This window comes from Eleutherodactylus coqui, chromosome 2, assembly GCF_035609145.1.
Source record: "Eleutherodactylus coqui strain aEleCoq1 chromosome 2, aEleCoq1.hap1, whole genome shotgun sequence".
NCBI lineage: Eukaryota > Metazoa > Chordata > Amphibia > Anura > Eleutherodactylidae > Eleutherodactylus > Eleutherodactylus coqui.
In genome coordinates, this window is record NC_089838.1 from 226,064,930 (window position 1) to 226,088,086 (window position 23,157).

General features: G+C 45.9%; 1 protein-coding gene across 1 annotated transcript in view; it reads left to right on the forward strand.

The window, feature by feature from the left end:
- The window catches only part of RFX7 (regulatory factor X7), a 70,302-nt gene that overhangs the window by 11,958 nt on the left and 35,187 nt on the right, over positions 1-23,157 (forward strand). The window contains exon 2 of the mRNA XM_066592557.1: positions 21,141-21,174. Within this exon, the coding sequence (XP_066448654.1) occupies positions 21,141-21,174 (34 nt within the window). The remainder of the gene's footprint in view (positions 1-21,140; positions 21,175-23,157) is intronic.

Consider the following 23,157-nt stretch of genomic DNA (forward strand, 5'->3'; position numbering starts at 1 on the left):
TAAATGTATCCTAGTATGCAAGCCGCCCTGATGAAGTCTGTCTGATCTGAAGCCGCCGCTAACTAAATGGTAGACATCAGTAAATCTGCTCCACCAGCTCTGATGTTTTTTTAATGTAGATACTTCCAAGATATTGCAAGAGAATCAAACATTGTGATAAGTGAGAATTCATAAGGAAAACTATTGTTTTTAGCATTGTCCCTTTCAAGCGACCCTCTGTCCTGACTGGGCCGCACCACTTTTCTGACTACCTGATGCGCAGTGTGTGTTAGTATGCATCAGGGCTTATGCACATGCGCGGATTTTTGCAGCCGAATGTGTGGCGGGCGTCTGCCTGCGGATTCCACAGCAATGTCCATTCATAATGGACTTCATGTAGATATGGACAGAATGTGCATAATGAGGAGGCCTAAGGCTGGGTTCACATGGGGCGGAATTGCCGCAGAACATCCGTGCGAACTTTCTGCACGGAAATTCCACATGCATTTTTAAACCTGAGCCTAAGCAGCAGAGTGGACAAGATTTACAAAAATCTCATTCACACGCTGCCAACAGTCCGTTGCGGACAAGCTGCGCGGAAATGGACATGCGTCGCGGAATTCAAATTCGCGCAATGTCGATTGTATCGCCGTTCCCGCTGCTGGCTCTCTTGTGTCTATGGGGAGAGATTTCTGCAGCAAAATACAGGCGGAAAAGCCGCTTTAATCCCGCACCAAATGGGGCGGGTTTTGAAGCAGCCTTTTTGCTGTGGAAATCTTGCAGAATTTCTGTGCGGTCCTGCTGCAAACATTCCGCGAGATTTCTACCCTGTGGGAACCCAGCCTCAGGGTGCATTCATACGACCGTATATCGGCTGGGTTTTCATGCCCAGCCGATATACGGCGTCTCTCTCTGCAGGGAGAGGAGGCTGGAAGAGCCGGGAACAGTGCTCTGAGCTCCCGCCCCCTCTCAGCCTCCTCTCCACCCCCTGCACTATTTTCAATGAGGAGAGGCGGGATGGGGCGGAGCTAATTCCTGAAACTTAGCCCCACCCCCTTCCACCTCCTCTCATTGCAAATAGTGCAAAGGGGCGGAGAGGGGGTGGAGAGGAGGCAGAGAGGGGGCGGGAGCTCAGAGCACTGCTCCCCCTTCTTCCTGCACGGAATCCGACCCGCCCGTGCCATGGACATGAGGCCTTAGAGAAGTCCAGGGAAGCCATAAGACATCAAATGCATCTCTACGGGCTCAAGCAGACGGCCGGGTCGGATCTCGCTGGAGAATTCTCGCAGGGGGATGCGGTTCGTGCTCCTGCAGTGACTGCGGCGGCGTCTCCTCCTCCGCTCTGCTATATGCCAACTGCTGCGCACAGAAATAGGACATCTGCGATTTGTTTACCGTGTGAGTTTTCATGCGGTCAAATTGCTGCCATCTGCATAGGATTGCATAAACTAATACACTCCTATGGCAGCGGGCACGGGCGGAAATTCTGTGCGAAATCCCGCCGTGGAATTTCCGCTCCTGTGCATTCACCATATTTGTATATGTGTAGAAACACCCTCTGTATCAAAGCAACACCAGGGTACCCAAATAATAACAATCTCCAGGTGTTGCTAAGCTACTGCATGCTTACAGGGTTAAAAAACAAAACCTAGTTGCTTACTTCTAATCACTGTCACCCTTGTCTGTGGGTTATGTCTGGTATTACAGCTCAGCTCCCCTTCACTTCAATGGAGCAGAGCTATAATACCAGACACACGTATGGACAAGGGGGTTTGCTGCACTTAAGAGTAGGCAGCCATGTTTTTCTAACCATGTACAAGCCCTTTGAGACACTTGGGCGACTTAAGGAGCGATCTGAACTTTATTTTTTTAAGACTCTAGCAATGTCAACTGCCTTAGACGTTGAAAGAAAGGAACGCTAAAAATTATTGACTGCCTGTTTACTGGGATTTGACGATGTTTTTGGAAGTATCTGTAGCCGTCATTGTATTGTGCAATAGGTAAGGAGCCTGATACGTTGAATGCCCTACTCTCTTCTATGGAAATGGATGAGAGTAGGATATGCATCGGTTCTTTTACAAATCACCCGTCTAATGGCCCAGTTGATGATTATGGCCTTATGCACATGGCCGTGACTGGCTCCGCAAGCGGAATACCGCAGCAGAATCCGTCACGGCGCCCCCCCAAACACCCCATGCTTACCTCCGGATCCGCTGCCCGAAGTCCTGCATGACGCTCATGCGCAGTACAGCGCATGACGCGCCGGCGGTGCCACATGACACGATGGCAGCGTCGTATGACATGGCCGGCGGTGGGCGCGGCGCATAGTCACGCTATACTTCCGCTGTGCTACAGTGGAAGAATAGCGTGACGGGCGGCTTCCATTGACTACAATTGAAGCCGTCCACGGGTATACCCGCAGCAAATAGGACATGCTGCGGCCAATATGCTGCGGAATTCCGCAGCATGTACATTGAGCTGTTAGGTTCAATAGAACCTAATAGCTGCAGTGAAACGCTGCGGATTTCTGCAGTGTTTCAGGGGCGGAAATATGGCCTATTGCATTAGGCCTATGAGTATGTGTTCTTTTGTTGGAATACACAAGCAGCGCATGGACAGAAAATATGGGTGTCCAAATAAGCCCTAATGTCAACACATGTAAACATTACTGGAATAACAATTAGTTTCTCACATTACATTAAAGGTTTGTGCAGGACTGCCTGCCTGCTGTTTTGTTGTGCACCCACACCCACCCATCTGTTGCAGGCCCTTTAATTAGTATCCAACTTTCCATGAATCCATTGAGACGTAGGTCTAAAGAGAGGTTAGCCTGGACATGGCGGATGGGCCCATATGTTTTGATCAAATTATTTGTTAGGACCTTGCATTTTTATTCGGTTATTATATATAAACAGTTATATATTTTTTGTTTTCTTTCATATCAGGTTGACCAGTATTTTATGTTTATATATGTGTTGAACCAACATAGTCTGGTGTGATGGAACATACAGTTTGTATGACAGACTTCAGCTTGTTCCTGTGTATTTTTTTTTTCCAAGTAAATTGGGAACGATGTCTAATCTGGGAGCGCTCAACTTTGTTTATTTATCTATTCCAAATATATCTTGCTTGACACTTGGATGCGATCCTCAACCTTGATGAAAAAAAATAAATCCAGGAATAACATTAGACGTCTTTACCCATGGATGGATTAGCAGTCTAGACTTGGAAGAACACATCTTTGTGGTACTAAAGCTTTCTTGATTAGTGTCACTTTGGTTACATTCACAAATTACCCTCTTACTGACTGGATATTAAGACTTAATCCAAGTGTTTTTATTCCTCCTGGTTATTGCTGGCCATGAAAAACATCTGCTCAACTCAAAATTAAGGGTATACGGTGTTGAGCGACAGCGGTCAAGGGACTGGTTTTCTTCTTTAGCCAAATTATGACACTTGGAAGCCAGTAAATCTCGAGAGTTCTCCAACTGAAGTAATAAGACTTATGGGAGATTCTACCTGGGTGGTTCTTGTTTACTACAGTCATTTCCATTTACTAACATTTTAGCTATTGTTTGTCAAAAAAGTGACATTTTTGTAAACTTTATAGTATTTTGCTTTATAGTATTTGACACGAGTTTATTGGTTCCCATCTGGAAAACATTTTATTTTGTCCTTGCAGTCAATTCTTTTTCCCAACGCTCATAAAGTGATTTGAAAGTCTTACAACATACGGTTTCTATTTATGTGAGGAAGAAGAAACCTGAAGAAGGAATCTACTTCTGTCTACACTGTTGAGTGACTTAAGAGGTTGTGTAGGCTTGTTCTTCACGCTCTAGCACACGTGATGGGGGTCCTCTAACTGTATTATGAGTGCAGGTAGCGGCTGGTGCTTGTAATCTAATTGTAACGGACATTCTCCCTAAGGCCACCTTCTCACATGGCGGAATTGCTGCAGGCATTCCACAATGGAACATCCGCAGGAATTCCATGGTGGCCAGATACACACCTAAATGGTGCGGGCCTGGACGTTTTTTTTGCATACAGAACAGGTGTGGAATCCAACACTTGTATTTCAAGGTTTGTATTCCAAAACAGAAATACGCAGAATAAATAGACCCGCTGCGGTTTTAGAATTTGCAGCATTTTTTTAAAACTGCTGCGGATTCCTTGCAGAAAATTTTCATATCATGTGAAAGAGCTTTCTGAAATCTCCTCCACATGGCTAATACTGCAATGCTGCAGCCATTCCGCTAGCGTAAATTCTGCATCATTTATTGCATGTGTGAAGGCAGCCTTAGGATATCTTCACACAGGTGAGCGTGATATTGGTCCAAGAAACCCGGCCCGATGATACTGCTTTTTCACTATTGGTCTGACCTGCAGATGCGAGGAGTTTTTCATGCAAAAAAACTCACATCACTTCTCTGAAATTGCGATCTTCTGACACGTGATTCATGCGCGTCGGTCGATCGGTGAGTGTTTCCCATTGTTTTTAATGGCAAGCATCATATAGCATACAATGTTTCACTGTCCCATTAAAAAATATGGTTGATGCGTTCCGATGGCCGCAAAGAAAATAGTACTTGCTACGATTTTTTATTTTTAATTTGTATTTTTTTTCTTACCTTGTAGTATTGCTGTGAGGGGAAAAAAATTGCTGGAGTTCATATTTGCGATACGTTTTGCGGGATTGATGCTTGTGTGAGTGTAGCCTTAGAGACTGCCTTCACGCTGGCGAGAAAAATCGCACGATTTTTGCAGGATGCGAGAGTACGAGAAAACACCGTTATGAAACCCATGCTTTTTAATGGCTTCTGTCCCATGTGAAATGTTTTTTGTCCTGTGATGTTGTGATATTTGGAAATCGCTGCCTGCCTATTTTGCAGTTTTTTTATCGCCTATATCTGCATATGGAGCCTTCGTTTTATCGCATCGCAACGCACGGACTTGCGATATTTATACAATACATTTTTAACATTAGCAAACTCCCGTTGCCGTCTATCGTGCAAGAGTATCGCAGCAGCAGCGATGCAATGTTTTTCAGCAAAATGCATTGCTGACGCTCCAAACTCGCATAAACAAAAATGCGATATTGCTGCGATTTTCTCCCGGCAGTATCGCACTCGCCAGAGGGAAGGAGCCCTTAGGGTAGCGTTTTGTGGTAAACCGCATGAGGCTGACCACCTGCCATTTCAGAGTGGCCAGTAGCTAACAGATTTTGCCGATAATGCTTTCCTACCGCCCAAATCTTTTGTCCGTTGACCCCTTTGCAGCGCGGGATCTTTTTACTTTACTTAGAAAAGATCTATTTGAGCTTTTCATATGTGATTGTTCCCAGCAAGAGTAATCTTGTAGATATGATACCTTTTAATGGCTGACATAAATACCTGATGTTATAGCGAGCTTCTGGACCTAAATGTCCATTGAGACTCCAATTTCGGACAACTTTTGACTCAAGTATGAAGCGTATTGCTCAGACTGAATTCAGCGTCTTCTCCTTTCATAGGGAAGCATTGAGCTCGCGGTTCTGCTGCAGTTCTTCATTGACTCTGGCTACGGAGCAGCGGCCTAAAATAGATGACAAGCCTATAAATAGTTAGTATATATATAAGCCAGATAAACTTCTCTAAAGAGTAGATGCTACGGTTATATTAATGTTAGAAAGTGACTCTCACTCAAGCTGATCTCACATGGGTGTATTGCGTGTCACAACACGTGATGCCAATTCTATGATTTCTATTGGGCCTCTCACACCTGCTGTTTCTTTAGCGTGTATTACTTGAGTAAAACAAAATTGCCCTATCTTGGCGTGTATTACGTGCGCAGGATAGTGTATGAGGATTGATGTCACGCAGCAAGTGTGCATGTCATTCTGTATTAGCTGCTTGCTACGTGCTGTTACTTAGGATAACGTGAGCCCGGCCTAAGGGCTCCTGCTCACAGACGGATAGTTGCTCCAAAATCTGCGGCAGGCGTTCGCACAGCGGATTCGCAGCAATCTGTACTGCACACGTCCGATGGTGAGCCATGCGGACCATCCGCAGTACGGAAAAAGAAACTAACCAGGTACCTGCGATGCCGCATCCAGAATCGGGCCTTGCAGTGTGCAGGGGGCCTAAGACCTTACTCACATTGAGTATTTTCATGTGGATTTTGGAATAGAATTCGCATGAAATCTGGCTCCCGTTGATTTCAGTGGGAATTCGTGCCATAACGCATACAGAGTGGATTCTGCCATTGCAAATTTTGAAATCTGCGTCAATGGAAAAAAGTGCCCTGAGACTTATTAGATACAGACTCCACATCAAATCAAAAATCTGCTTAAAAAAATCAGCAGTTAAGTGAATGCAAAAATCAGATTTCCAGGGATATCCAATGTGAATTTCATCCATGTGACCTTACCCAAAAGTGCTTAAACTTCTGTATAAAAATAAGAAAACAAATCACACAAACTGAAAGTTTGATGGATGAGAAGAACTGTGGAAGGGGAGAATAAAACCAAATCAGTAGCACTTTACTGAATGCTAGCAGGTTTAGGAAAACTGTTATAGAAACTACTTTTTAGAATCCTAATATCCTGGACAAGTATAAACAGATGAGGATGATGCAAATACCAACATAGATAAGGCTTCTATAGGGTGCCAGTAGTGTATTCAGACCGTGTGGTTAAAACTGCATGGAAGAACTTTTTTTTTTTAATGTAACTGCATCAAAAACCTTGGCAGATCATGATCAAACATGTATGTTTACCGCGCAGTCTGAATACACCCTGACCGTTACTGATAATCCAAAGCTGGCGATACCACAACAGTATCTGCTATTCACTATGAACAGACAACTGCTCCTAGGTCTACGAGACCTGATATGCATCGACATAGCTGCCCCACCCCGCCACACAAGCCAGGGGATGTGATGAGACAAAAACAATATAGACTTTGTATTGGAGAGCTACAGGCGCTGCCTGTAATGTAACCCCAGTGCATCTCAGGTCTGTGCTGCCATGGCACAACCCCTTTAAGATGCCCATACTTCTTCAATAGTTGTCAACCAAATGCTCGTTGGATTGCAAATTGATTACTATTCTAATTCTTTATCAAGAAACTCTTAAACAAAATCTGGCACTAGGTTTTATGCTGTTGCTTTTTTTCTTCCAGTAGTTATAAAATTACTATTTACCAGCTGTGTCCCGCTGCTCATTCCTCATATTTAACATAGTAACATAATGTGTGAAGCTGAAAAGACACATGTCCTTCTAGTTGAGCCGACTATCCTGCAGTGTTGATCCAGAGGAAGGCAAAACTCCAATGAGGTACCGTAGAAGCCAATATTTTCCTCATTTTAGAGGAGAAAATTCCCTCCCCAACTCCAATCTGGCAATCGGAATAATCGCTTCATCACCGACCCTTCTGAAGTAGGCCTCCTGCAGACAGGCGGATTTCCTGCAGAATTTCCGGCTGTGCCCGCTGCCATAGGATTGCATTAGGTAATGCAGACAGATGCGATTTGTCCGTGTGAAAACATATCGCGGCATGTCCTATTTCTGTGCGTGCCTACGCGGTCATGTGCAATACGGTTACACGTATTGTCCTCTCCTGTGTCAGTGTACTTGACTTAGTTTTGTATCAACAGTGATATGTTACTGTACAAGCATTCTCATTTTATATACCAACCTTTTATGCAGCGCAGTATCAAACGCTTTGGAAAAGTCCAGATATACAAGATCCAGTGACTCCAGTACCCAGTCTAGAACTTAAGGTGTCTATAGACGTGACAATAATCGTTAAAAAGAGTGAAACTGAACCATAATCATTCAGTTTAAGCGAGAGCCGAAGGCTAAACGATGAACGAGAATCATTTGCCTTTCATTCATTGTTCAGTTTCATCCGGCATAACCCTCATCGTTGGCCCCTTGTTAGGTTTAAACACTGATTATTCAATGCGTCACATAGAAATGGGAAACACGGACCAAGAAGCAAACGAGAACTGAACGATTCTCAACGAAGATCGGACTACACAAGCGAGCTGGGGATGACCCGCAGTTCTTATTGTGTGTAAAACGGCCGATACCTCCTGGTAGAAGCTGATCTGATTGGTTTGACAGCAACGACCCCTCATAAACCCATGCTGATTCGGAGTTCTACAGCTATTGTCATTGAGGTCCTCCAGAGTAGCGTCTCTTAGAAACCCCTCAAACATTTGATTTACAGTAGAAGTTGGGGCTCTTTCACACGAACGTGTGGTGACAGCATATTACCCGCACTCACATGTGGTTGCTGCTCACACATATTGCGCAAAATACATGCTCAGTAAAGATGGCAGAATGATAGTGCATGGCGATTAGCAATGTGTAGCCAGTACACAATTATATTAGACTTGCGTGCCGCCTTGCAGCAAATTACGCTTGTGTAAAGCTGCCCTTAGATGTACTGGCCTATAGTTTCCAATTTATAAGCAGCAAACTTCCCTCGGGGCTGATGGACAGCTTTGTCCCTATACTGTGTGTAGTGAGAAAGCAGTAGTTCAGCGCCCGGTAGGCAGGGGAGCTGCTCATGAATATTATGGACTCCAAAGTACATGCAAATCATTGAGAGAACTCCAGCGCTGGGTTGGCACTGCAGCTGATGAACAGTAATGTTAAATATTGCGGAATTGAAAGAAAAAAAATTTCTATACTGCACAGTGCTGGAATCGGGGTTTCTGTCACTACTCTAAGATCTCCTCAGATAGGTCGGATCGCGCTGCGAGAATTCCCGTGCCCCTGCAGTGACCAGTGCGGCTCACCTGCGTCTGCTCTGCTTTGTGATGTGCCAGCTGCCGCCCAGCCGGCGTATGCGCAGAGCCTCTGCGAGACCCGCATAGAAATAGAACATGCCGCGATTTGTTTTCACGCGGACAAATCGCGGCTGCGTGCTTAGGATTGCGTTTTGTTATGCAATCCTATGCAGGTGGACACGGTTGGAAATTCTGCAGGAATTTCCGCCCGTGTGCAGGGGGCCATAGGGTTGCATAAACCTGGTGAGAGATTCCCTTTAAATACCCTCTCGACTCTCCTGACATGCCTTCTTTAGTAAATAGAGGGTGGTTTAAGAAGAATGATGCTAAAGTGAAGCTAATTCAGTCATGTGAGTTTGCATACATCAGCCAGGAAGCAGAAGAGCTCTTTCAAGTCTTTAATGCACCTTACAGATGTTCCATGTGGGCGCTGCTGGTGACACGGGAGATGCCAACTCAGTCGTCCAGTTCTGCCCAGACACATTCCAGCATATCCTCTTTTATCCAATGGGCACAACTGGACGACTGAGTTGGCATCTGCCGTGCCACCAATAGCGCCCACATGCAACATCTGTAAGGTGCATTAAAACCTTGAAGAGTTCTTCTACCTCTCTGTGTCATTCTGGCTGATGTATGCCAATACACGCTCTACTTTTACACCAGTCTTTTAGAATCGGCCTGCACTTGTATTCCTCATGAAAAAAAATAACCGTGGGGCTTCTCTTACACGGCGCTATAAGTCGCTCGCAACGACGTGCAAATGATTGCTTGTATGCGTGCAGGAAATGATCGAGAAACTAACGAATTCTCGCTCCCTGTTCAGTCGTTGGCTGTGTTTGCACTGAACGATTGGCGGTCTGATTGGCACAATCCAAGGAATTTCTTTTTGATCGATAATTGTTCCGTGTAACATGGCCCTCAAGGGTAACAGTCGCAGTTTGCTACCATCAGGTCTGACCGGACAGTGTGGGGGTTTGTAGGGAACACTCCCAACTGGCAATGGCCTGCTGACAACTTCTTCACACATTTCCAAGAGGAACAGCAGACAAACAGCACAGAATTCTGAATAGTTCTATTCTGGGGTATTTACTAAAATAGACACTCAGGCGACCGTCGGGTCCACCGTGAGATGCTGCAGTGTCATTTTATAGATTGCTGTCCTGCCACTTGTTGTCTTCCTTAGATGTCGGTGTCCATAATTGTGTGGCCGACAGCCTGAACCCCCTTCCTTCACCTTGTAGTCATTAGTGGAACACATGATAAGGACAGGGTGGGGCTAAAGATAACCAAACTCTGTGGTGAGGAGCACACACCTGGTTACAGATGGTTCAAGCGGAAGAGGAAAGACCTGTTGGGGTGTTTACATTCTCTCTTCTATTTGAGGAGCAGAGAAGCTGAAATAAAACTGGAATTAAATGTTTCCATTTCATTCCCCATTGATTTCAATGGTTTAAAAAAAGTAATAAAATCTGCGTTTATTCTGCTTTTGTTTGATTTCCGTTTTTTCAACCTGAAGAACTAGCGCAGTCAACTAGAGCTATTTATTCCATTCGCAAAAACAGAAATGAAACGGAACACACAAAAAAAGTGTTTCCTTTTTTAAAAAAAAAAACCTATTGAAATCAATGGGGAATAAAATGGAAACGTTTAATTCCAGTTTTATTTCCGTTTCTCTGCTCCCCAGACAGTCAGAGACTGAAATGGTTAACGGTGAACCGGAGCCTAATGGCGGTGTAAGGAAGCCCTTACTGCTGTGTTTAAAACTGGACATGGGAGTGCAGCTCAAAATAACACCTGTTATTGAGGACGCGGCACCAGAATAAACAGGTGGAGGTTATTACGCTCTCTGTCCGAGCCCGCTTGTCCCATTCCAAAAAACACATGGATATTTTCAGTAAAATTACACAACTTGTTATGTTTCTGCTGCAAGTTATGCCTCAACCCTCACATGGCCGAGAAAATTGCGTGAGATGGCGCTAAAACGTCTCGCATCCCCGGTGAAATTGCATGCTCCCGAGTGTGATATCGGGCCGAGGTTCACCGGGTAAAATCATATTACGTACGTGATGCACGGCTGCATGACACACGGTGAATGGAGTCCGTTAAAGTAAATGGACTTTCATTGATCCATTCACATTACCGTGTAAACACTGCGTGCAAATATATGCGAGAAAAAGTTAGCAGCAGGCTCCATTTCTCGGCGAGCGGCCGTGGTCATCTGCAGTACTGAACTAGCAGGTATGCGGGGTCGCCTGCCCGCGTCACAGCTGGATTCCGCTGCCAAGTACATTTTGAAATTTTCAGCATGTTCATAATTTTTGTGTATTTGTGTAGATTATCTCCCAGTAATTCCAATTTGCATTCAATATCAAGTCAAAATCCATAATAAGGTCCACAAGTCTGTATAATTGGGCATTCTGTGCAGATTACCTGCAGCTCCACCCTGAAATCTGCAACTCTGGATTTCAAAACCATTTTCATTTCTTTCCCATAGGTTCTGCAGGTAAATCTGCACCAAAATCAGCCAAATTCAGATTTGTTTTGTGGATTTCTGCAGCAAATCCGACACTTTTTGATCTAAAGGGGCCGCCACCAATTTTATGACAATTTTATTTTATTCTTTGCACATCTAATGACCTTGATCTGGTCCTGTCTGTATACTGGCTTGAAGTATCTCTGCTTCCCTATGTGCATATCATGTGGTTAAAGGTAAAGGGGTATCCCGGGACTATGCTCAGGATAGGTCACCAGTTGCTGATCCTCAGCGGCCCGACTATTGGGATTTCCACTAATCAGCTCATCGTGGCGTAGTGTAATAGCCAGCTTCACTCCCATTGCAATCAGCGGGAGCGCCGCATCCGATTACACTTGTGGCTCCTCATGCGGTCACGGCTTATTTTGTGGTCTGGGCATAGGGATATTTAACATTTTTCTTTATTATGTAATGCAGTGTCTACAATGTTTGTTGGAGTAAATGGAAGTCTGTCAGGTGAAACTAGCCCCACTAATTATTATCGCTGTCCGATGAGCGCTCAGACGTGAAGGCACAAGATACCGGGATCTCTTCTGCCAGAGCTTCTATGACGGAGAAATCTTGATTCACCTGCCCTGTGTGCTGTATACAAACTACCCCCGAGACCGCCCGCCCAATGGTCGGGCCGCTCTCACACAGGGGTCTATCAAAACCCCATGATTAATCGCAGCGTTTTTTTTTTGTTTTTTTTTTAAACGCATTCAACAGCATTTTTTAAATGCATCAAATCGTTACAGTGGGTGCTGAAACGCACTAAAATAGAGCAGTCAGCGGTCGGAAATTGTGGCGTTTGAACGCTCACCTGAGAAGCCCCCATTGAAATCAATGGAGGCGTTTTATAACGTTAGTGCGGCGCTTGAAACACCACACTAAACACTGTTAAGAAGCGGGCCTAAGACGGGTCCTGCGCTCCTGCTCTTGGTCTTCCTCAGCCCTTCCCTTTCTTTATGATTGCAGAAGGGAGCAGTCAGGAAAAGTCGCAGAATTGTGAAGAGAGACTCTGTACTAGTATACGGCGTGTGTATAGAACTACTTCATTAGCGAGAGCAGCGTGGTGTAAATATTAGTACATGTACGGAGAACCACTGAAGACGGGCGCCAGTACTTGTAAGCTAAACTAGGAGTACAGAGTAAACAGAACCTGTAGAGTAAGAAGATTTGCCCCAGTTCTGTAACTGCTGGTTTGACTTACACCGACCAAAATATGATGGTGCAGAACGGCTTATAAGAATTTTTTTTAAAGAAGGTCTTCGTTTTCTAAGGATGGTTTCACCTGGTACAACTATCATCTGAATAGGCGCTCGACAAGCTGTAAACACAGCCACCAACAGGTTGATTAGCGAGAACGTGTTCGCTAGTCACTTGAGCTAACCTACAACCTAGTCGCTGGTTGACTGTGGTCCACGGTAAGCGTCCAGTAGTTGTCCAGCGACTCGCCCCGTAAGCTGCCAGTAGTTGTCCAGCGACTCGCCCCGTAAGCTGCCAGTAGTTGTCCAGCGACTCGCCCCGTAAGCTGCCAGTAGTTGCCCAGCGACTCGCCCCGTAAGCTGCCAGTAGTTGCCAAGCGACTCGCCTCGTAAGCTGCCAGTAGTTGCCAAGCGACTCGCCCCGTAAGCTGCCAGTAGTTGCCAAGCGACTCGCCCCGTAAGCTGCCAGTAGTTGCCAAGCGACTCGCCCCGTAAGCTGCCAGTAGTTGCCAAGCGACTCGCCCCGTAAGCTGCCAGTAGTTGCCAAGCGACTCGCCCCGTAAGCTGCCAGTAGTTGCCAAGCGACTCGCCCCGTAAGCTGCCAGTAGTTGCTAAGCGACTCGCCCCGTAAGCTGCCAGTAGTTGCCAAGCGACTCGCCCCGTAAGCTGCCAGTAGTTGCCAAGCGACTCGCCCCGTAAGCTGCCAGTAGTTGCCAAGCGACTCGCCCCGTAAGCTGCCAGTAGTTGCCAAGCGACTCGCCCCGTAAGCTGCCAGTAGTTGTCCAGCGACTTGCCTAGCCTTTCCTTTCCTTGGATGTGAACAGCACTCTGACAGCGCACTGTAGTGATTCTGTCGATAGACTATTCGGATGTAGTTGTCCCATGTAAGGCCGCTGTAAGGGTGGTTTTACACGGACAAAAACGAGAGAAGGTAAAAACGTAAAATTATTAAAACAATGATTTTCAGTGGTTTCCTTCACGTTTGCAATGTTTTCGCTCATGCGATTTTGCGAGAACAAAAAATCGCGGCATGCTCTATTTTTCTGTGATGTGCGATTTTATTTTATTTTTTTAATCTCCCATGTTTCCCCATGGAGCCTCCTTTATAACACATTACAAAGCACGAACTTGTGATTTTCATGCAATGCGTTTTTAATATTAGGAAGTCCTATTGACTTTCGCGATAAAAAAAATTGCGCTGGAAAATCACGAGCGGCAGCGATTTTCTTGTGGCAATATCGAGATCGCCTGTGGGAAACTACCCTTTTAGACAAGCTGATTCTCATTTGAATGAGCGAGTGACGTCACCCCTAACTCGTTCGCACTCATGCAGCCTGTTTAGACAGGCAGATACATCCAATGTTGTGTAGAGTGCTAATGCAGCAGAAATGCAGTCCTAAGCTCTCGCTCACGACCTGAAGGTTGTTAGTTCAATCCACGCATGGTTCAGGTACCAGACTCAAGGTTGACTCATCCTGCCGAGGTCGGTAAAATAAGTACCTCTTGGGGGGCTTCATTTTGGAGAAACAGAACAGAATCTTAAGGGCTCCTGTCCACAGGCGTAGTGATATACCGCGGCAGATCTCTGATGCGGGAGCCAGCGCCGGGAGCATGGGAGAGCTGACGGTTCTCCGCACTGAGTCTATCTGACAGATAAGCTCACCGCGGAGAATCGTGGCTAATCGTAGCATGCTGCGATTTAAATCCCGCGAGCGGAGAATCGCTATGATCATCCACTTGTGGACAGCGGGGCTGCACTTTCCATAGTAATCTAAGGAAAGCGTTCACTGCATTTCCCGCGGCCTGATTATCGCCGCAGGAAACGCAGTGAAGAATCGCCCGTGGACAGGCAGCCTTAAGCAAGGATAAGGTCTCATCGCTACACAATAAAAGGAAGAAATAGAGTTGACTGAGCATTTTTCTATCCAAGGACACTGCATGGAACATCAGTGAGGGCCACATTGGCTTTATGCTTGCTTTCAAAGGGCCATTAACCCCTTAACGACTGCCCCATCGGGATTCTACGTCCTCCGCAAGTGGGCTTTAATCCTAGAGGACGTAGTTTTATGCATCCTCTTTGGATTAATGCCCACTTGCCTGAGGACATGACAGCTCCATGCTGTCGGTGCCCGCAGGTAGCCGACAGCATGGAGCTGTCATCCCAGGATGCGGGCAGTCCCCCGCCCCCCGGCACTGCGATCGGCGCTATCCAATGGATAGCGCCGGTCGCAAAAAAGTAAATAAAAAGGTGTAAAAAGTAAGATATTCAGCTGCCCTGATAGATCAGATCCATCAGGGCAGCTGAAAATACTCACCTGGCTTGTTGGCGGTGTCCCCCGAGATCTGGTCCTCCCGATCCGCCGCCGGCCTTCTGCGCATGCGCGCCAGACGATGACGTCATGCGCAGAAGCCCGGGAGCCCCCGGCAAATTTAAAATCTCCTGGCTCCCGGCTCCTGAAGGTAGCCGGGAACCAGGAGGTGTTACCGAGGACCGCGATCGCCACTATCCATTGGATAGCGGCGACCGCAAAAAAGTTTAAGAAGTTTTAAAAAAGTAAAGTTTCACCTCCCCTCATGGGTCAGATCCATGAGGGGAGGTGAAACTACTCACCCCCGGTCCTCAGCGGTGTCCCGGTCTTTTGGGACCGGTGTCCCCTTCTGCGCATGTGCGCCCGATGATTGACATTGGGTGCGTGCACAGAGGGGCTCGAGCCGCGGGAAATTTAAAATCCCTCTGCTCCTGGCTGCCATGTGTAGCCAGGAGCAGAGGGATGTCACTGGGGACATGATCACTGTCATCCAATGGATGACGGTGATCATGTATAGTAAAAAAAGAAGTGTAAAAAGTTTTAAAAAAAAGTTTAAAAAACTTGCGTTTCATCTCCCCCCACGGATCATATCCGTGAGGGAGGATGAAATGACGTACCTAAGGCCCGCGGATTTATCCGCGGACCTTACCCCAGCTTCTGCGCGCATGTCGCCAAAATGGCAGGCGCATGCGCAAAAGCTGTGGTACTTTAAAATCTCCCTGCTCCTGGCTACAAAACTTAGCCAAGAGCCTGGAGATTTCACGGGGGGCCGCGGTGAGCGGTTCCTGATCACGTATTCGCTGTTATCCAATGGATAATGGCGTTCACGTAAAAGTAAAAAAAAGGGTGAAGGTTTATCTCCCCTCACCGATGCGGTAATACGCAGATCAATCGCATTGGATTACACAATTCCGCTCACATTAATGGGTTAGAATTGTGTAATCCATTTGCAGAAAAGAGAACGCAGCAGGTTCTATTTTACTGCGGATATCTGTGACTTAGAGCCCATTGTGCTCTATGGTCGCGGATATACCCGCAGCCCATATGCAACTACGTTGTATACGGGCTGTGGGTACCCGCGTCATCGCTAAGCAACGGTGCGGGAAATACAAACAAAAAAATATATATATACTGCGCATGACCGCCTGTGTGAGTAGGCAGTTATGCGCAGTACATTACGTGTCCGTACGCAGGGTCACAGCCAGGATCCGCTCCGGGCCTCCGCAAGCGGATTCCGCCTAGGCTGTGTGAGCCCGGCGTTATTCAGACCGCTACCTGTAATCCGTAATTTATAAGAAGCCCCGGGAACGTTCGCCTTCATGCAGTTCCAGGAGCAGCTTGTTGAGCGCCTTCTGTGTGAGACCGCCGCACCTCAGCGAGATTACGGAGACTCACAGAGCGCCACTTTTTACACCCCATACCCGCTACTGAGGTCACTAAATACCCCCAAAAAGCATGAGAGGAGGGGGGATACCCAGTTTTATTGCCCCATGTACCCATCCCAACCAGCCTCCGTAATTACCCCTGTCTTTGGAAATACTACACAGTTCACATTATTACTTTTATCTAAGATTTGGGGAACGCCGAAAAGGGCGCGGAGGGGTAGCGGAGTGTGTGTGTGTGTGTGTGGGGGGGGGAATATTTTTAAGGTGTTAATTTTTATTCCGTACAAGTGGGCAATGGGGCCTGTAATTTATTCAGTTGTGCCCTGCAATCCAACGGGTGTTCCCTCCATTACAGGCCTTGCCATGTTTCCTGTAAGTAGATTAGGGCCACAAAGGGTATGTTTTTGAACACGGGACAAACGGGGGGATCCATTTGGGGTTGCAAGTCTTCATTCCTATGTACACTGTACAAAAAAAATTGTTTTTAAATTGACAAAATTGCCAAAAAAATGAAAATCGTAATTTTTTCCTTCTGCTTTGCTTAGATTTATTCAAGTACTGTGGGGTCAAAATACTTAGTACACCCCTAGATGAATTCGGTAAGGCGTCTAGATTTTAAAATGGGGTCATTTGTGGGGGTTCTTTATCGTTTTGGACCCTCAATGGCTCTATAAGTGGGCGATGGGGCCTGGAATTTATTCCGTTGTACCCTGAAATCCAACGGGTGCTCCTTCTATTATAGGCCTAGCCATGTGTTCTTTAAGTAGATTAGGGCCACAAGGGGTATGGTTCTGAACACGGGACAAACAGGGGTATCCATTTTGGGGTGAATGTCTTCATTCCTATGTGTGCTGTACAAAAATAACAGTTTTTAAATTGATACAACTGCCAAAAAAATGAAAATTGTAATTTTTTTCCTACTACTTTGCTTAGATTTATTCAAAAATTGTAGTGTAAAAATACACAGTACACCCCTAGATAAATTCGTTAGGGGGTCTAGTTTTCAAAATGGGGTCATTTGTGGGGGTTCTCTGTCGTTTTGGCCGCTCAAGGGCTCTACAAGTGGGCAATGGGGCCTAAATCACCTTCATGCTAAATTTCTGTTCTGAAAGCCACCGACTACTCCTTTCATTTTGGGCCCCGTTGTGCATCCAGACAAAAGATTAGGGCCACAATGGGTATGTCTTTGAACATGGGATAAACAGGGGTATCTATTTTGGGGTGCAAGTCTTCATTCATGTGTGTGCTGTACAAAAAAAACTGTTTTTAAAATGACAGAATTGCCAAAAAAACGAAAATCACATTTTTTTCCTTTTGCTTTGCTTGAATTTATTCAAAAACTGTGGGGTCAAAATGGGCAGTACACCCCTAGATAAATCCGATAAGGGGGGTCTAGTTTTCAAAATGGGGTCACTTGTGGGGGTTCTTTTTGGTTTTGGCCGCTCAAGAGCTCTACAAATGTGGTATGGGGCCTAAAACGCCTTCAAGGAAAATTTATGTTCTGAAAATGGTAGAAACTGGAATCCATTTTGGGGTGTAAATCCTCATTTTCATGTAAACTATACGAAAAAAATATGTCTTTAAAATGACACATTTGCAAAAAATATGAAATTTTATTTTTTCTCCTCTAAATTGAATTAACTCCTGAAAAAAACTGGTAGGATCAAAATACTCATGACACCCCTCAGTGAATACATTAAGGGGTGTAGTTTTTAAAGTGGGGTCATTTGTGGGGGTATCTATTATTCTGACACTCATGAGCCTTTGCAAACTTGGCTTGGTGCAGGAAAACAAAGTGCTCCTCAAAATGCTGAAAAGTAATGTTAAATTTGTACGTCCTCTAAATGGTTAAAAAAAACCAAAGTTTTTCAAGTGTGCATTCAGAATAAAGTAAACAGATGGAAATATATATATTATCAAAAATTTGTACAGTATGTTTGAACATATTTGAGATATTACGGTTGAAAATGTGAAAAAATGACATTTTTTTCAAAAGTTTTCCAATATTGGTACTTTTAATAAATATACACAAATTATATCGGTCTCTTTTTACAACCAAAATGAAGTACAACATGTGGCGAAAAAACAATGTCAGAATCACTGGGATATGTAAAGCCTTTACGGAGTTATGCTACGTTGAACGACGCATGTCAGATTTCCAAAATTTGGCTCCGTCACTAAGGGGTTAATAAGGACTCATTCGCACGCGCGTATTTGTGCTCAGTATTCGTGTGTGTGTATGTGTATATATATTTTTTTATTTTTTTTTAAATTTATATAATTTTTTTTTAAGTCATGCAATACAGACAGCTTAAACACCATTAATTTGCATTGGAGTATTCAGACATGCATTTTTCATGGCTGTACTTTACACCCATAACCCATGATTGTGTACGTGGTTGTGTACGCATGAAACATGCATTTTTAAACATAAAGGCAGCAGAATTCTTTGATTGTCCTCTTGCAGTTGAAATATGCAGTATACGCAGTTTCCCCCCCCATAGAAGTCAATGTGGGAATGTGCAAATGCACACACAATGCATAAGGAGATGTGGGAGTCCTCTGGAAAAAGAACACATCTGGAACTAAATAATAACTCACTGTAGTACTGATCTCTAACCAGCAGGTGTCGCTGTTCCAGTGATTTAATTTTGATCGTTTCACACCTGCTGTGGGACTTCTGCCTCAGTTCGGGGAGCAGGAAAGGGGAATCCCTGCGGCTGAACGGGGTCCGACTGCTTTTTGCTCAGCTGCTCGGCTTTTGGACGGAAGAAAAAGTGCTGCATGCACTTAATTAGGGGGCCAGGGAAGTACCTGGAAGTCTTGGCCGTGCTCGTCCAACAACTGTCGGACATTTCTAGCCTTGTGACATGTCACATTGTCTTGCTGGAGAATCCCATCTGCCCCGGGGATGAAGGACAGCATGTTTTGGTGTATATGATCTGCAACGATGGATTCATAACCCAGTTGGTTCAGAGTGCCTTCCACATCGATGAGCGGGCACAGAGAATGTCACGACAAAATTCCGCAGACCACAGCGATGCCATCATGGCTCGTGTTCTTCCAGCATTGTTTGCATGGTGTTTGTTTTCTGATGTTTCTCGTCTGACACGCCAACGTCCATCCATTCAATAAAGCAGAAAACGTGACTCATCAGAGAAGACATCCTTTTGCCAATCAGCGGTGGTTCGATCCCAATACTGCCGTGCAAATGGAAGCCTTTTCTTCCGCTGCACCACTGTTGGCATAGGTGCCGCGACCATCCATCCGCTTCAGAGCCCTATACTCAGTAAGGTTTGTTGTTTTAGACACATAACTAGTAGCCTCCTGGTACATTTACATGGTGAGCCGCTCCATTGTAGCGTATTGGTCAGCCCTCGCGCACCTTCATAGCCGACACTCCCCTCTCACATCCGCGGCACGTGCCGTCGCCAGTGGTCATAGTAATATGCGCCTGGACTGTACATACAGCTTTCTACTCCTGGAGGAACCCTTTAATAGACATTGAGGGATTCTATTCCGCTATAAGGATGTGTATCTAGGAACATAGCGTCTCTAGCTGAATCCCGCTGTCTGTATGGCTCGGCCTTCAGACGCAGCCGCGGGGGCAGATGTGGCAGCGCCAGCTGTTGCAGTCACAGATAGGCGGGCATGCACACCAAGATCTCTTTGCTCCTGATTTTTCCATGGAGATTGTAGTTTCGCACTTGTTCTATTTAATTCTGCCATGAATGTATCTTTCCAACCAGATGAAATAGATGCAGATAAGCAGAGGTTGCTATGTGATTAGCGTTGGTAGACTTGACCATCTCTGCATTGGCCGCAGCATCCCATCACAGTTATCCTCCGGCTATTTTTGCAGTAAAAGGAGGTCAGCAAGTCTGAAGGAAACCAGTTGTTCTACCCAAGGCAAAAAAATAATGTGGATCTCTCTAGATTTCTTTTAGTAGAGAAGCATAGAATCTCCAAATGCTGTTGTGTTCGGTGTGTGAGGGTTGTATACGTACGCACATAGTGTAATTATCACCTCCTGCTCCCATTTGTTGGTAGAAATAAGTTCTAATTAGAAATGTAGGTATCCAGAGGACACATTGCTAGATGAATTAATAATATGCTAATGAGCGTCTCGCACAGGAAGATTGCTTTCCCCTCCAGACAGATATAGTGGCTGTTTCCGCTCTATTCTGATGTGAATTCATGTGTCCTAACACAGCCGCTGATGTTGAAGTGACGCTGCTCTCTACCAGGCGAAGTGTACGCACCGCGTGTAACATATATGCCGGGGAAAGGGCATGCAAATCCGCCATGAATCTGAATGCGATACATGACAGGTTTTTCACTTGGGTTTGGCCAGATTCCATTTATTGCATTGGAATCTGTGGCAAACAGACAATAGATAGGGCATGTTGTGTATCTGAAAATGGGCATCATGCCTAGGTCCACTGATTGTTAATATGCCATGCAAATAAGGAAGATGGAACAATACCTCTGCAGCGCCACCTATTGGATGGCAGCATTCCTGCAAGTCAATGTCAGGACCTTTGTACAGTTTTTTGTAACAATGTTTAGAAATTCCCAATTCTCAATCATTTTTACAAAGACCCGTCCGTATAAAGGGTCGGGCGTTGATCTGCATGTATATGTATGTTTGTGGGGGAAAATCAGGAGAACTTTTACAGTAATTTATTCATTTAAACTAAAGGTTATTCTGAGCTTAGAAGTCCAGGGGGCGGTCCTACTTAATGATTGACAGTTATCAGTGTATGCTCACTTACATGGAAGGCTTTCCATTGCCGATTAGGACCGCCCACTGGACTCTTAGGAGAGAAGGAACAGAGGTTACAATAAACAAATGCCAAGTCCTCTTATTCAATTGGCTGCCATAGATCTTCTAGCATGTCGGGTTGGGGGTTGTGACGTTTGTTTTCATTATTTCGAGACAAGCTGACTGTTCTTTTTTTCTTTCCCGCAGTAAATCCATACAGTCAAAAGTGGACTGCATTTTGGTGAGTAACATCTGATGCCGTAGTAATCCTCTGGTTTGAATTTCAATATCCTTAAGGTAGTCTTTGCTAACAATTTTTGCTTTTGAGTCATATTTGTTGCTTAATCTTATTTCTTGTTCCCTTGTCATTAACAAATGGTTTCTGAGAAAATGCATACAATTTCAACATAATTTTTTTCTAGAACTACTTTATTTGAAACTATTTTAGACGATTTACAGGGTTTTTTTAAATGTTGAAATTCTCCTTTACGTCAGTAAAGGTCACATCCTATTTATGATATCATAAATAACAAAAACATCTGTCTGTCCATGGCCTCATGCAGACAGCCGGGTCGGATTCCGCTGCAAGCCGTGCCCCTGCTGTGACCACTGCGGCTCATCTGCTCCGCTGTCTCCTCTGCGAGACTTGCACAGAAATAAAACCTGCTGCGATTTGTTTTTCGCACGAGTTTTCATGCGGTCAAATCGCGGCCGTCTGCATAGGATTCCATTATCTAATGCAATCCTATGGCAGCGGGCACAGGCGGGAAATTCCGCCGCAGAGTTTCCGCCCGTGTGCAGGAGGCCTAGCTAATATATATATGTGCAGCTAGGCCGGGCTCACACGAGTGTATTCACACTGCGTATAACGAGTGCAGTGTATGCATGCATAAGGCCGCCTGCAGGCGGGCGGGTCGGATCCGGCGGCGAGAATTCTCGCCGTGGGACACGACCCGAGCGCCTGCAGGGAGGAGCACGTACTCACCCGCGCCCGGCGGCCCCAGCTCTTTCATGTGCCGGCTGCTAGGCAGCCGGCGTATGCACAGACCGGAGCCGGCGGCCGGGCGAGTGACGTTTCTGTGCGGGGCTCGCAGAGCCCCGCACAGAAATAGGACTTGCCACGGTTTGTTTGCCGCGCGACATTTCGCGCAGCCAAACCGCGGCCGTCTGCATAGGAGTGGGTATTGTAATGCACTCCTATGCAGGCTTTTAGTGGCGGAAATCCCGCGGGAAATCCCGCCGCGGGATTTCCACCCGTGTGCAGGCGGCCTAAGACTCAGTAAATTACGGTAATGGAAGTACGTTGATTTTCATTGTTTAACTTGCACTTTTGTAAATTTATTGCGTATGTCACACGCGTTAAAAAGAAAACAGCATTGCTATTTTACTGCTATTTTTCTCTAAGGGTGCTTTCCCCTGGCGTCATCATGACGGCAGTACATGGAGGTTGCCCTCTGACCTTGTAGGGACAGGAAGCAAGAGGCTTGAAAAGGCTCCTCCTACCTTGCATTCCTTAGTGCTTCCTGTCCTACAGGGACAAGCAAGAGGGCTCCCTCCATGGAGCCGAAAGATCAACAGGGGGGGGGGGGGGGCGCGGACCACAGGATTCGCCTCCCCTCTTGCCTACATTCATCCGCTGATCCGGGGGACTGGCAGGCCACAGGCTTTGCCTCCCCTCTCTTCCTATCCGCGGCGCCAGGAAGAGCGACTGGCCAGAGGCTTCTAAGACCCCTCTCTCACCGGCAGCAAGAGTCACCGCGCGACGCAGGGGGGCGTGGCTTGTGACGCGTCACGACGCGATGACATCACACACCGGTAGAACCAAGAAGTAGACCGTCTCCAGGTTTTCTGGCACTGCTTGTGTATTTATGCGCCTCTATGCATGTATCGTTGCAGGACAGGGATTCTGATAAAGTTAAGCAGGATCCTAAAAAGAGGTATAGGAAGTGCTCTATGTGCCTTAAAAAATTAGAGGATGCATATAAAAAATCAGTATGCCCGAAATGCACGGCAAAAATCCTTAAGGAGGGGCAGTCGGCATTCATGGAAGACATAAGGTCCCTAGTTAGAGAGGAAGTGCGAGCGTCCATCTCTAGACTTCCATCGGCCCAGCAGGAGAAAAAATCCACCAAGAAGCCCATATATACGCCACTGACGAGCTCGGACTCAGAGCAGTCGCTAGGCGAGCTTCCAGAGGGCGAATTATTCGATCATCCTCCCGAGG